The sequence below is a fragment of the Nothobranchius furzeri genome, chromosome 17 (assembly GCF_043380555.1).
Source record: "Nothobranchius furzeri strain GRZ-AD chromosome 17, NfurGRZ-RIMD1, whole genome shotgun sequence".
In the NCBI taxonomy this organism is placed as follows: Eukaryota; Metazoa; Chordata; class Actinopteri; order Cyprinodontiformes; family Nothobranchiidae; genus Nothobranchius; species Nothobranchius furzeri.
In genome coordinates, this window is record NC_091757.1 from 27,076,346 (window position 1) to 27,092,091 (window position 15,746).

Genomic DNA, 15,746 nt, shown 5'->3' on the forward strand with positions numbered 1-15,746 from the left:
AGCACGTGACTGGTGTTGTCGAAACACCCATCATTAGTTTTCATCTCAATTGCAGTACAACATGTGTATGATACAGGGCGTAAGTCAAAGCGGATTAGAGAAAAAAAACAGGAAAACAGAAGTTATCTGTCTCATTGATAATAACATTTTATGTCAAACAACGGTATTTGCCTATTTGTGAAACTGCTGTTGCATAAGTTTCATCCCTATGTCGCTGACGACACTGAGCTTTGTAACTGTACGAGTTGAGTAACGTCTATGACGTGCAGTTTCTCACCTTTATGCCACGGCCATACACTTGACATGATCTGACAAGAACAGTGGGTCAGGCTAACTATTTACTGGTTAGTACTCTAGTAGGGGAAAGTCAGTCTGAGATGAAACGATAAAAATAAACCCAAAGCAACGGACTCAGCCAGTCCTCTACAAACCCCAGCAGGTGTGCAGATGGAGTGATATGTGGGTGGATGTGAGTGGAGATGCAACAGGTGAACTCTATCTGCAGCTGAGACACACACGCACAAGCACACGCACACACACACACACACACGTGTATGTGCTACAGTCTGAGGGGCATCAACAGCGTGTTTGGCTGCTCTATATTCTCCAGCAGGTCATCTGTTACATGAAGAAGGAAATTCTTCTCTTCTGTGGATCCTTTCATGATGTCTAAACATCACATCTTGTGACAGGACTTTCTAAATTTGTACACGTTGTGAAACGGGCATGTCCTACTTGTAGAAAGCTAGTCACAGAAATCAGTGGTGGTGTATGCCAGCTCTCTGCCCAGACTTCCTGGAAACAGTAAGAAGCTAATGTAAAGTGGTTCAGAGCACATGGGACTGCTTGGCCTTCAAGCAGCTGAGAAGCACTTAACTTACATTCCTGCTTGAAGGTGAAGTACTCTGTGAGGTGCCGGCACTCATGGTTCCCACGCAGGAGGAAGAGTGTTGTTGGGTGGTTGATTTTGAGAGACCAGAGGTAGAGAACACACTGCAAGGAGAAAGAGAAGAGCCGCATGTAAAAGATATAAAAGACTAGAGATGGTAGAAGCAGCTTTAACATGGCACGGTTTTCTGTGAATAACAGAGTAAAACCATCACTTTGGTCCCTACTCTCCTCCATCCTGATCCATGGCCATGTAATGCAAGATTTAATCTCACCATGTGATACGGTGATAAAAGCCATGCCTCATACAATATTCCAATGTAGCGCTACGCTAATCACTTAGCTCCGACACTAGGGTTGTCACGGTAACCGGTGTAGCGGTAAACCCCGGTAAAAAAGTTGACAATAATAACCGTCTTATTTTAAAAAAAAAATATTATCTCAGTGGATAACCTTGGCTGCAGTGTAGGCGCGGTGACCCTTACCAGCCACCGTATCATTGCCGGCAGCACATGCGCACTTTGTTGTTTACGGCCAAAACTTTCTTGAAGCTAAAGCTGAAATAATGGCCAAAGGAGGAGACGGCCGCGCGCAGGACATTTATTATCCCTCAAAGAAGACAAAGTGGGAAGTAAGGGTATTTTTTGGATATTTGAAGAATGGAGGGTTCCAGGAAGATGGCGTTCTGTTAGGACGTGCTGACGAGCTCGGATACTACAGCCCTTGAAAAATAACTGATATCAGCTGAAAAGCTCTGTGAAAACTCAGGATTCCTGTTCATATGTAACCCACAAAATCATGAAGCCAAAGAAAATACAGCCTGCAAAGGTTCGTTTTCCATCGACGGAGGAGGAGGAACACAGCTACGCTTCACCCATGGATGTTGCTAGCATAGGGAAGCGAGGCAGGGAAACGCTGGAAAAAACCCTGAATGAAAAGAAGACTAAAGGTACGACCGAAGAATGTAAAAATGAGATGCCGTTAGACACTATTTTAAAAACCATTGACTCGCTTGGTAGACGTTTAGATGACCACATGGAGGACATGCACTCACAATGCAGCAGCATAGCACCATGCTAACAGCTATTGCTAAGACAGTGCAACTCAACTCAGAAGATCTAAAAGAATGCAAAGATAAAGTCAAAGATCTGGAGAAACATGTGGAAACACTTAAAAAAGAAAATTAAGACATAAAGAATCGTCTTCTGGAATCAGAAGAAGGTGGTCTCTTCTACTGATTGGGAGGAAAGAAAAATCAAACGAAAACGTAAGACAGGATATTATCAAAATTCTGGGGAGAATTATGCCAGAAATGCTGCAGAAAATGGATGATGTAGTAGACGTGGTGCATAGGATGGGAAAACCCATGGAAGGAAAACATCGGCATATCGTCATCCTCTTTGCAAAAATACACATCAGAGACGACATCTGGAGGAGAACCAAAGCATCGTCAGTCTTCAAAGAGGAAGGAATCCGCTTCGCTGAGCATCTGACCCAGGAGGACTGGCAGTCCAGGCAGGCGCTGTGGCCCAAGATTGACCAGGCTAGAAAAGAGGGGAAGACGGCGGGCTTCAGAGGTCCACACGGCTTCATCAACGGAAAACGGAACACAGGATAATGAACTACAAAGGTGAAAATGACATTTTGTTTGGAGCACTCAGAATAAGGACTTTCAAAAGTTTCAGCTCCTACCTCTTAGCGGTAATATTATTTTGGTGGTTTTAAACCCATTTATTATTCTGTTGTGTGTTTTATGGTTCAACTTAAGACAAATATTTCTTGTTCTTCTTTAAATGTAAGGGGACTCAAAGACTCAATTAAAAGCAAGGCTATCTTTTTATTCTGCAAGGGGCAAAAATCTAACTTCTTCTTTCTTCAAGAAACTCATTCGGACAAAACTGATGAAAAGTTCTGGTCTCAACAGTGGGGAGACAAAATCCTCTTCAGTCACGGGTCCAATCTCTTAGCTGGGACAGCAATATGTTTCAACAAGCTTGCAGGGGAAATATTAATAGTCAAAGCTGACTCTGATGGACACTGGATTGCATGCATAACGAACGTAGACGGGGTACTTGTGATGTTAATTAACATTTATGGGTACAATAATGAACAGAAAAACAAATATCTTCTCTTTCAAATCTCCAATATTATTGAAGAATTTAAAAATAAATATGCCACAGACCATATCATAATGGGAGGGGATTTTAATCTAACTCAGGATGAATGGTTAGATGGCCAAGCAAATACTCGTATTATCATCAAAATCAAATAATAAGTGACTTTATTAACCAGAATAATCTAGTTGATATTTGGAGAGAGCAAAATAAATATGCTAGATCTTTCACTTGGAGAAAACCTAATGGTCAGGCGTCCTCAAGAATTGACTATTGGCTAATATCTAATGCTATAGCAGACTATAAATGTTCTTCAACAATATAATTATTAGAAATTACTGGAAATTGAATCATAGTCTACTAGAAAATAGGGAATATTGTGACGACATAAAGAAAATTATAAGGGACACTAAAAAAGACAATAATCTTCAAACAGCTGTACAAAAATGGGAATTTCTAAAATTTTCGATAAGAAAAAAATTTCTTTAGCAAAAAACGAAAAAGACAAAAAAATGAGAAGGAGTCAAATCTCATTCAAATAATTCTTGATATATATGGTCATATTGATTGGTGTGAAGAAGACAGAATGAGAAGGGGTGTGGTCTAATGACATCAACACCCTATATCAGGTGTGCATAATTATTAGGCAACTTCCTTTCCTTTGGCAAAATAGGTCAAAAGAAGGACTTGACAGGCTCAGAAAGGTCAAAAATAGTGAGATATCTTGCAGAGGGATGCAGCAGTCTTAAAATTGCAAAGCTTCTGAAGCGTGATCATCGAACAATCAAGCGTTTCATTCAAAATAGTCAACAGGGTTGCAAGAAGCGTGTGGACAAACCAAGGCGCAAAATAACTGCCCATGAACTGAGAAAAGTCAAGCGTGCAGCTGCCAAGATGCCACTTGCCACCAGTTTGGCCATATTTCAGAGCTGCAACATCACTGGAGTGCCCAAAAGCACAAGGTGTGCCATACTCAGAGACATGGCCAAGGTAAGAAAGGCTGAAAGACGACCACCACTGAACAAGACACACAAGCTGAAACGTCAAGACTGGGCCAAGAAATATCTCCAGACTGATTTTTCTAAGGTTTTATGGACTGATGAAATGAGAGTGAGTCTTGATGGGCCAGATGGATGGGCCCGTGGCTGGATTGGTAAAGGGCAGAGAGCTCCAGTCCGACTCAGACGCCAGCAAGGTGGAGGTGGAGTACTGGTTTGGGCTGGTATCATCAAAGATGAGCTTGTGGGGCCTTTTCGGGTTGAGGATGGAGTCAAGCTCAACTCCCAGTCCTACTGCCAGTTTCTGGAAGACACCTTCTTCAAGCAGTGGTACAGGAAGGAGTCTGCATCCTTCAAGAAAAACATGATTTTCATGCAGGACAATGCTCCATCACACGCGTCCAAGTACTCCACAGCGTGGCTGGCAAGAAAGGGTATAAAAGAAGAAAAACTAATGCCATGGCCTCCTTGTTCACCTGATCTGAACCCCATTGAGAACCTGTGGTCCATCATCAAATGTGAGATTTACAAGGAGGGAAAACAGTACACCTCTCTGAACAGTGTCTGGGAGGCTGTGGTTGCTGCTGCACGCAATGTTGATGGTGAACAGATCAAAACACTGATAGAATCCATGGATGGCAGGCTTTTGAGTGTCCTTGCAAAGAAAGGTGGCTATATTGGTCGCTGATTTGTTTTTGTATTGTTTTTGAATGTCAGAAATGTATATTTGGGAATGTGGAGATGTTATGTTAGTTTCACTGGTAAAAATAAATAATTGAAATGGGTAGATTTGTTTTTTGTTAAGTTGCCTAATAATTATGCACAGCAATAGTCACCTGCACACACAGATATCCCCCTAAAATAGCTAAAACTAAAAACAAATAATTCTGCACTCCCTGTAAACACTAATCTCTAACCTCTTTTTGAATGGTATACACAATAGACCTTGCTTGCTCTTTAATTTCCCCCATGTAAACTTTTTATTTATATACACATATAATTTGTTTTTTCATGTTTTCTTACTTGTATCCCTTCATTTTCTATTTTTGTTTTGTTGTTTTTTTTGTGCATTGTCTTCTTGCTATACCAAGTTGAATTGTATCTACAAAATGCAAGTTGGCATGAACACGAACTTCGGAGCTACTCTGTATTGTCATTCTGCTAACGAATTTTGAAATGTAGTCACTTTTGTTCCTTTTTCAAAAGTTCCATAAAAGTTCATTTAAAAAAAATGGATATTTGAAGAATGCCGAGGGACAGTTTATAGAAGACGGACGGACGGCTATCCTGTTTGCAGCGCGAGCAGAAAAAGTGTCTGTGAAAGGCAGCAACGCTTCAAATCTCATGACACATCTGCGTGACCATCACCCACAACTCTACAGTCAACGCAAGGCAAGCTAACGTTAGCGTTTTAGCTAAAATGCGTGATCCGAGGATTTGGGTTGAGGGAGAATGCAACGAGTCGCTACATAAAGCAGCCGCAGCGCCGCTACCTACATATAAACCGTGTCGCGGACACCCCCATGTTGAAATGACGCTATGCATTACGGGGCTCCCAGGGGCAGATAAGAGTTGGTCTCTCTCCGAGAATAACTATGAATTTAACAACGATTACTGCCTGATGACATTTTCCCACATCTGCAAAGCTCACTGGAAGGACACAAACCGAGGACTATATTTTCCTGATATAGGGTTTATTACCCAAGTAAGGGTAAAAAAAAGTATCTGATTAGAAGGCTACTTGAGTACTGAGTATCATCTGATCTAACATTTTTAAATGATGACATCAAACAGACAAAAAATAAGAAGTTATGGGCAAATATTGGTATTTTCAAGACTAAAGGGGAAAAATGTAAACACAAATAACATAATTACAAAATAAATTTCAGGCAAAATTTAGACACAAACTGAGGACATATATTTGTCCTGTATATTTTCCAGATATACAGGGTTTATGTAGTTGTCTGAAAATGTAACACGTAAAAAAAATACCACGATAATACCAAAAACCGTGATAATTTTGGTCACAATAACCGTGAGGTTAAATTTTCCCACCGTGAAAAGCCTACCCGACACACACAAAAAAATCCCTTTTCTTCATCTCCCTCCTCTTCCACAGTTAGCTTGACTGACATCCTTTCAATGCAAGTCGAGTTAGTGTTCAAGCTAGGTCGTGTGCTAAGCTAATTGTGCACGAGTGGGTCAGCCTGTAGAGCAGGACGGGGACTAGGACGCGCTCTTGTTGGATGACAGCTCCCGTTTTGGGTAAACACCTCTACGGGGCAATGCTCTAGGCTGGAATTAATTATTTGTGTTGCTATAAAAAACATCAACCAATACGAGACAAATCTTGTTGGGACAACAAACCATGGTATTTATTTTTGATGTTAATTCCCTTGTTGAATTTTAATTTTACTGCTTTGTGTTTCTCTTGTCCCAATATCACTTTTGTTGTTGAGAATTCCTTAAGGTCATTTATAAATTATTAAACTTTATCAACTGAAGTCCTGACTTGAAACACGTTTCTCCATGTGTATATTATACTTCTGGACCACAAGATACTAAGCTATCCAGCTTTTCCTTGGGGATTCCATGACATTCCCATGCCAGAGAGAACATGCAATGTTTGTCTGGTTCTCATGGTTGGTCAGGTTGGTAAAACCTGGAGGGGACGTCTGCAGGTGTAATAATATTATATAGTATAAAGTTGCACGTAAGTGTAACACAGGGTTGGAACGTGGATGGACCAGTAAATCAAGGTCTTTGTACAATCTCCATCACAACAGACCGAATCCAAATCCAAATGACCTAGCATTCTTCTCAGAGTTCAGACACAACAGCTTCAACAACTGCCTCTTGCCACGCTCGGCCCTCATACACACTAACCAGGACCTGCCATTAAAGGGAGAGGTTGCAGTTTTGGCTTTTAGCACCTCCTAGTGTACATTGGTCAAAGCAAAAAATGAAACTCCTCTTTTCTAGAGCTGAACGATTCTGGAAAGCAATCCAACTGCGAGTTAATTCTCAATTATTTTCTCAAGGGGCTTTTCTCATGTTTTTCAACTAACGGAAGCAAAAGAATCTATGAAACTTGTGCTGAATATAAACAAGTTTATTTGTCTACATATACATAAACACTCACAAGTAAAGACAAAATGTTGTATTTGAAGGTGCAATGTTTTGCAGCCAGGAGCACATCCCTTGAAGGAGCCTAGGTATTAGCAGGGGTGGACTGGCCTATCTGGGATTCTGGCACTGTGCCGCTTAGCCAAGTGGGTTGCTTGCCCAGCTTTGGCCAACACTACTCCACAGTTGGTGATCGGCAGAACATTAGCTACAAGGTATCCCGAAGGTAACAGAGTTTTTCCAGGCATTTTAGCAAGAAAAATGTGGTAGAGCAATGATCAAGCCCCCACAATGCAGGTGAAAAACCGAGGCAAACCCAGAAATGAAATAAATTGCAGTTCCACCCTCATCCTCTGGGGGCTGGTGTCAGCCTGGTTCCAAAACATGTTTTTTGTTTAAATGATCTAGTTTAGTCTAGTCTCCGTGTCTGGTCGGAATTACAAAGCCTTCAAAAACAATAACAATAAAGTTTTAAGTATCAGGCGTGACATTAAAAGCAGACGCTTTGATGCTCCACCTGAGAGTAAATCTGTAAGGCTTGTCACCAGCATTCAGACATCAATTCTGCTTGCTTCACAGCCAGACAGGACACGGTAAATAAATAAATAAATAAATAAATGATCTAGTTTACACTCATGACAACTCTGAGGGGGGTGAATTTTTTTCTCACTCTTCTGTTTAAGTGTATTAAAAGCCTAAAATTCTGTATAATTAATGAGCATCAGACCCACGTGACCGCAGAGCTAGCTCCGTGGAAAGGCCTCAGTAGAGCCTCGGCCTGGCCTGGCCTGGAAACTGTTCCGGCATTTTGAGTCTCTGTGTTTGTGTATTCTTTTTTGGATATTTTTTGTGCAATTGTTGGACAAAATGACTTGCTGTGGTATTAATTGCACTAATAGAGCGTCCAAGGAGTCTCCACTTCATTTTTTTCAGTAAGTAAAATTATATTTATGCATTTTAGGTCACTGCCGAGCTGAGCTTAGATTTTAACATGTACTGTTTAACCATGAAATTTAAATGTAATAGGGTAAAACCCAGTGCATTTAACATAATGTTGAAATATAACATGTTGGTGGAGCTGGGTTCCGACTATCGGCTTGTGGAGCTCTCGAGAGACCGATGTTTTCCACCCGTTTCTCCCCTCCCCACAGCTCGGCGCATCTCTGTCTGATCGCGGCTCCTGACTGCTGCGCGGGCTGCCGGCTTGTGGAGCTCTGGGATGGAAACCTTTCCACCTGGTTCTCCCCAGCAGCAGCTCGGCGCATCTCAGATTGCAGCGGCTCTTGTCTGCTGTGCGGCTGCCAGCTTGTGGAGGTCTCGGAGACCTCTGTGTTCCACCCGGTTTTACCCAGCGGTCAGCCCGGCGTATCTCTGACTCAGAAGCTCTGGTGTTGTGCACAGTTAACTCTGGTTGTAGCTAGGTTGCTACCTCTGTTAGCTTAGCTCCCACCTCCGCGTTAGGTTTGGGTTAGCTTCAGGTTAGCTTGTAGCTAGTTCGACCGGGTGTCATCAGTTGATCCCAGCCTTACAGCCCCACTCTCAGCTCCACCTCTCTTCCCTTTTGTGGAATTGTCTGAGCTTGATGGAACTTGTGATACGGTCAAAATGGCGGTGGTGGCCACCTCCCATTTATCTTCAAAAATGTGTTATTGGAGTCTATGGAAACCCATTATCCAATATTTATATGGCGATGACGTAGGAGTTGTTCTACTGCGTTAGCATGTAGCTAATGTCCCGCTGATCTCCGCCCGTGGAGAATGAGCTGATCTGGAAGGCCAGGGCTCCCGGTCGCAGTGGTCTGGCCCTGCTTGTAATTTAACAGTCCCAGTCCATATTAGATCTCCCATTAAGCCTAGAGACGAGTCCGCGGGTGGCAACACCCCCACCGCTCTCCCAATGGAGAGGGCCGACGATTCGTAAAAATGCCAGGGCCGAATTTTGGTCCCAGTCCACCCCTGGGTATTAGCATCAACTGTGAAAATGTATTTGTAGGAAAGAAGTGTGTCCCGTTTATTGAAGTCTTTTGTGTTTAGAGTTTTTGACGTCTTGTCCATGCAGAGCTTCTGTAGTTCAGTTGTATCCATAGCTGCTAGCCAAGAGTCAGTGGAGTTAAAGTCTCTTACAATTTTCTGTCTGTACTTATTTGATTGATGGCAGTTTTTACTCTTTATTAGACTCCAAATGTAATCATTTGACACGTTCCTAATTTTTAATTTGTAAGACTGTAATTGGCAACATTAGCATTAGCACCCCTATGGGGTTTTCCATGTACATTAGCATTGTGCTAACCACTCGCTGCCAGTCAAATCGCAGCCTTTGCAATTAGAAAATCTCCTTTTGTCACATCGCAATTTAATTGCACATGTAATTAATTGTTCAGCCCTACTCTTTTTACTGTGCATTTGTCTTTTTACCACCTTAATCTAACAGCTGAAATGTCTCCTCAGCCTTCATTCATTTCTACAGGAGTGACTCATCACTAAATCATACAAATCAGCTGTGTTCACGATCTACAACATGCAGGAAACGTGATCTGAGAGGAACGGTGGGTCGGGCTAACTATTTCCTGGTTAGCACTCTGGTAGGGGAAAGTCAGTCCAAGATAAAGCGATAAAAAAATTACCACTTAGAAAAAACAAACCAAAGGCAATGGACTCAAACAACAGCACCAGGTATGTCAGCTCCACTTTACGAAGTCCACCCACCACTCTCAAGTTGCAAGAGCAATATTCTGGCCACAGGGGGCGGTGGGGTCTGAGTGACATTTCATCAACCCTTAGGGTAATTTTAGCACATACTGGCTCAAGAAAATCATTTAAACATGTGAAAAAGATAGTGTCCCTTTAAGCCACTGGAAGAAGAAGCTAAAGAAACAACCTAGCAGGTGTGCACTCACATAACTGCATCAAAAGAAATGAAGAAGCTACAGGTTTGTCTTTTTCACGTTCATCATTAAAGGAGATTTTTGAGCTATCAACTTTAGGTAAACGTGTCTTGATTTGAGTATCAGTGGAGAAAGTGTTGGAGCCTGAGGTGGGTTTTTATGAGAGCCCTCTCAATTCTTTTAGATGGCCACTCTAAGTTTGCGTATAGAAAGAGTATAAAGACAATGGTAAAAATCTCTGTGAGGCAGTCATGATACCTGGCTACCTGAACCTCAAACCTTTTCACACACACATGGGCATGTACACATCCTGACTCCTGAGCAGTATGTATGTAAAGCTAGGCCTGAAAGCTAGGAGAGATCATCTTCAAACACATTCATGTATCAAAGAGAACTTCCTACGTAGATAAAGGAGCAGCAAAATAAAACAGAGTGTCTCTATGTACAGAGTTTTAGTCTCTGGTAAATTGCTGGCCTGCAGTGGTAGCTCACCGCTTTAAGAGGAGATGGTGACTGTTGCCTTGGTAACTGCATCCAGATATATTTCCTTCCATAAGTGTCACTAACAGGATTGAGGTCTGTGCTCTGTGGTGGCACATCTGAGTGCAACAGTCACATTTTGTGCTGCCTGAGCCACTCTTTACAATATAATCGCAAATCCTCTGGACACCGTTGTCTGGATGCAAAAAATGTGGACACATTTTCATTACTCCAAAATTCCATAAATCAACCTTTCATAAAAACATGAACCTTGGACTTCCTTCAGTGTTGAGTCATGATTTTCACCAACCACTATGACGTTAATTGCAGTCCCTTTAGGTGCTTGATTTGGCGATGCAGTGACACCAAATGAGGAAAAATCAGACAAAGGAAAGGTCAAACTATTCTTTTTGGCAGTTTCAAAGGAAATAAAAACAGATGTATGATTTATTCTGTTCACTTGACAATTAAGAAAGCTCAATGTCAAGTTGCTGCCCTAAAATAATTCTAGAATGAATGCAGTCCACAGAGGGGAACCAACACAAGGGAGAATTTAACAGAAACATGCCTTCAGTAAGATTGAATAGATTACATGTCAGTTTTGCGTGGATAGGTGTCATGCTAACGTACCCAGGAAGGTGTATTTCATCTCCAGCAGACAAAACTTTATGGCAAAGAGCAACAATCAGCGCTATAGTGTTAACTCATTCACTGCCATTGACGACTGAAGTAATCATTTTAAATTCAACCGTTCACTGCCAATGACGACTAAAGTCGTCATTGGCATTTTTTTTTACTGTGTGGGCATCAGAACGAGCCCCCGCATCGTGAGAACAAACACCTCAGCCGATCTTCATCCGCATACGTCATATGTCACGGATCAGGAAGCAGAAGATCCATGTGTTAGGAGATCGTTTTGGGCCGCTGCTGTAATAAAAGTGAGGCGCGGACCGGAAAAGCTTCTGCCAATCACAATTCAACAACGGATTATGAAAGAATGGATAACGCTCGAGATGTGCGGATTCTTCCTGATGTAAGAGGTGTGCCTCTGTGTTGTTTTGGTTGTTTTAGCATCAACATCATCCTAGCGTGCAACGTTCTGTGACTCTTAAAAAAACTGTAAAAACGGTGAGAAACGCTGGCAGCAAAGGGCTTTACCAATCAGGAAACTGCTGGCAGCGAATGAGTTAAAGGATGTCTGTTCAGTTGTTGAGGGCCTGGTTATTTGAGCGTTAAAGTTTATATGGATGGAGTTAACACAGACGTGATGCTTCTCTTATGAGGGAAACTGGCTTGGCTTGTTGAAATAACCACATCAGAACAATAAATTAAAACTAGAAATGATTTTCTGATGTCACCCACTAACTGAGTGATGAAGTAGCATCACTCAGCTTTCGTTTTCCACAACGTAAAACAGAATTCTCAGTCTAATTAGTTGGAATGGACTCCTCGTGCCCGGTGTGCTGGCCCGACGGGACATGTAGTCCATCACTGATATCAAACTTGGGTCCTAGGGAACATTTTTCAATTTTGTTTTCTGACATAAAACTAACACTGAAAATGTGAAGAAATACACTTTTTGTTTTTGTATCTAAATAAAAAAAACAGGTAATAAAAAAACTGATCAATTTTTCATTTTTGGTTTTTTAACAAAAAATAGAATGAAGGAATGAGGCACTGATTATAAAAAACATCTGTCCACAACTATAGTCTATCAGACGTCATCTCTCATCTCCTTTTATCTGCTAAAAGAGATAATAACACGCCCGTTTGGACAAAATCAATCATGTATTTGTCCTACAGCTTTGGAAGACCTTGCAACGGCCTTGAATGTTCTGCAGAACCACAACTTTGTTTTAGATGTGACATTTAAATAACGGTCATCACATTTTGAATTGTGTGGCTATTGAGTTGAAATATTTTTCATTTACTTTATAATTACACACTTATTTTAATGCAGAAATCAGATAAATAAAAGAGAATCTGGGAAACAATAAAAGTGGTTTCATAAGGACCTGTCAAGACCACACCTGCAGTCAGGACGTCTTACAGTACAACTGGAGTCATCACTTCCTGTTCCAATCAACCTTCTTATTTGTAACTAAAAGTCTTTGTTAGGGATGTGCCAATGCCAATACCAGTATCAGGTATCGGCTCATTACTAGGTGAGTGTACTTCTACTACAAAAGTGCAGCGATATTACAGGACCAATACCAGCAATTAATTTTTCTGCATTAGACAGAATTAGTTCACGCACAATGGCTCTATCCCAGTAGGTGGCAGTAATGCACCATAAAATAAAATCAAGCCATTTAAAAGAATACTGCCAACCACAATCATTTAACTGAAAACCTGGTCTGATGTGGAGAGACGGCATCCATCTCTCTTTGGAAGGAGCAGCTCTTCTTTCTAGAAACATGGCTGTTATGGAAATTTTATACTTCATTACTTTGGTCCTATTAACAGATCTGTTGGCTGAATGTCCTGAAGTCACACACACACACACACATACACACACACACACACACACACACACACACACACACACACACACACACACACACACACACACACACTATCTCTCACTCTCTCTCACACATGATCCACTCCCATTCCTTCCTTATCTTTTTCTTTCAATTAACTCTGACCAGACGTTCAGGGCATTTGCCCTGCACACTTGCCACTAAATCATGATTTGGTTGCATGTCTGCCTCATTGTTTCTTGTCCCTTTTCTCTTCGACTCCAGGAAATGGGTTTATAGATAAGCATATTGATAAAATCCATGACATATTTTGGTCTTTCGAGAGCCGGGGTACTGTCACCTCGCGGCACCAAGAACTGACGCCAGAGGACTGTGGACAACCTAAATCTCCTCCAGCGCTGAGTTTTTCTGGGGGGTTGGTGAGGGTCTTGGCGTCGCTAGGAGGGATGCGAATCCACGAACTCAAGCTCTGAAGTTGAGAGATTTGGTGAGACAAGTTTGTGGGAGAATCGGACCCATGTTAAGAAGAAGAAGAAGAAAATATCATTTTATAGCGCCTCTCAAAATAAAAATCACGAGGCGCTTAAGCATAATTCTGCGCACACGAAGACGCATAAGAGACCTGGATGATGAAGCTCAATGGTTAAAGGAATCACTGAAGCGGTGTGAAGCGCTCCGTCGCGCGTCTAGGCTGTACCGTAGGAGGCGAGCTGCCGTGGTTCGCCGCATGCTACACGAGCGGGCTATCTAGGTGCGCACAGCGTTCCCCGGTCCCCTCCTCCTCCCCCTCCCCCTTGTCCGGAACTCTACCTCACCAGTCTGAAGCAGCCACCCTGTCCGTAACAAGTCCAGACCTGTTACTAGGGGCTTTGTCTGGGTAAATTCTGGAACACGTTATCCGGATGTTTGTATTCAGACACAATGGTCTTACGGACAGAGTCCGGAACATTTCCGTTGTCCATGGCCTGTCTGAAGGGGGCTATAGTCTTGGACACATTTCCTCTCTCTCTCTCTCTCTCTCTCTCTCTCTCTCTCTCTCTCTCTCTCTCTCTCTCTCTCTCTCTCTCTCTCTCTCTCTCTCTCTCTCTCTCTCTCTCTCTCTCTCTCTCTCTCTCTCTCTCTCTCTCTCTCTCTCTCTCTCTCTCTCTCTCTCTCTCTCTCTCTCTCTCTCTCTCTCTCTCTCTCTCTCTCTCTCTCTCTCTCTCTCTCTCTCTCTCTCTCTCTCTCTCTCTCTCTCTCTCTCTCTCTCTCTCTCTCTCTCTCTCTCTCTCTCTCTCTCTCTCTCTCTCTCTCTCTCTCTCTCTCTCTCTCTCTCTCTCTCTCTCTCTCTCTCTCTCTCTCTCTCTCTCTCTCTCTCTCTCTCTCTCTCTCTCTCTCTCTCTCCATTCCTTCCCTATCTTTTTCTTTAAATAAACTCTGTGACCAGATGTTCAGGGCATTTACCCTGTGCACTTGCCACTAAATCATGATTTGGTTGTATGTCTGCCACATTGTTTCTTATCCCTTTTCTCTTCAACTCCAGGAAATGGGTTTATTGATAAAATATTGATAAAATCCATGACAATGGCCTATTTTCTTAGTCCTCCATGGCAACCCAGGGTCCAGACCAGGAAGCAGAGTCGTAGTTTAACACACCCCTCTGCAGCTTCAGTACTGTTACCCATCTTCTACATCACTGAGACAGTGTCCTGCCCATGGCCGAAATCACAGATTAAATATCAGGCTTAATAAAGCAAATCATGGAAATCTCATAAATATTAGAACAAATTCAAGTGAGCAGAACACTAGAAAAATTATATGTGGGTAATTTAACATTAGGTCTATTTTTTTCTAAGACTTTGTTAGTTAATGACTTGATTTGTGATAATCAGATTTCTTTTCTCTCTCTCTCAGAATCCCGGCTGCAGCAAGAGGACTATGTTAGTTTAAACGAGTCGACTCCTTCTAATTATTTAAATCATCATATTGCTCTAAGTACAGGGCGAGGAGGAGTAGCAACTGTTTTTCATTCAGACTTAATTAATCAATCCCTTACCAATTAATAGTTACAGTTCTTTTGAACATCTTACTTTTAGTTTTCCTAATCCAGATTGCAAAACTGTAAAACCACTCTTGTTTGTAGTTTTGTATCGTCCACCAGGCCCTGACTCTGAGTTTTTGGATCAGATCTCTGATTTTTTATCTGATTTGGTGCTAAATACTGATAAGGTCATTGCAGTGGGGGATTTTAACATTCATGTGGACATTGAAAATGATAGTCTTGATGTAGCCTTTAGTAATATCTTAGACTCAATTGGTTTTACTCAAAAAATGCATAGCTCCACCCACTCCTGCCACCGTACATTAGACCTTGTGCTGACTTATGGCATAGTGTGAGGAAATAACGATATTTCCACATAAATCAGTCCTCTCGGACCAGTTTTTGATAACCTTTGAGTTTTATATAGCTGAGTTCTCGAGACATGAAACTAAATTTCACTATAGTCTGTCTATCGGACAACACTGTTGCATCTTTTAAATCAAATGTTCCATCTTTACTGTCCTCAGCATCTCAGAGGAACGTAGAAGAGGGCAATATTTTCATTTCTAGCCCTTCACAAATTGATGATCTAGTTCATAATGTTATTTCTTTACGTGTGGCATTACATGATGTTGCGCCTTTAAAAAAGAAGGTAATTAAGCACAGGAAGTTGGCTCCCTGGTTTAATTCTCATTTACAAACTTTACAACAAAACTCTAGCAAATTGGAGAGAACATAGCGCTCTACACACTA

At 41.8% G+C, this 15,746-nt stretch overlaps 1 protein-coding gene across 5 annotated transcripts in view; it reads right to left on the minus strand.

Moving 5' to 3' along the window:
• The window catches only part of ppp3cca (protein phosphatase 3, catalytic subunit, gamma isozyme, a), an 87,461-nt gene that overhangs the window by 25,280 nt on the left and 46,435 nt on the right, over positions 1-15,746 (minus strand). For all 5 annotated transcript variants that reach the window (XM_054731206.2, XM_015971852.3, XM_015971853.3 and 2 more), the window contains exon 4: positions 882-993. In XM_054731206.2, coding sequence (XP_054587181.2) covers positions 882-993 — 112 coding nt within the window. The remainder of the gene's footprint in view (positions 1-881; positions 994-15,746) is intronic.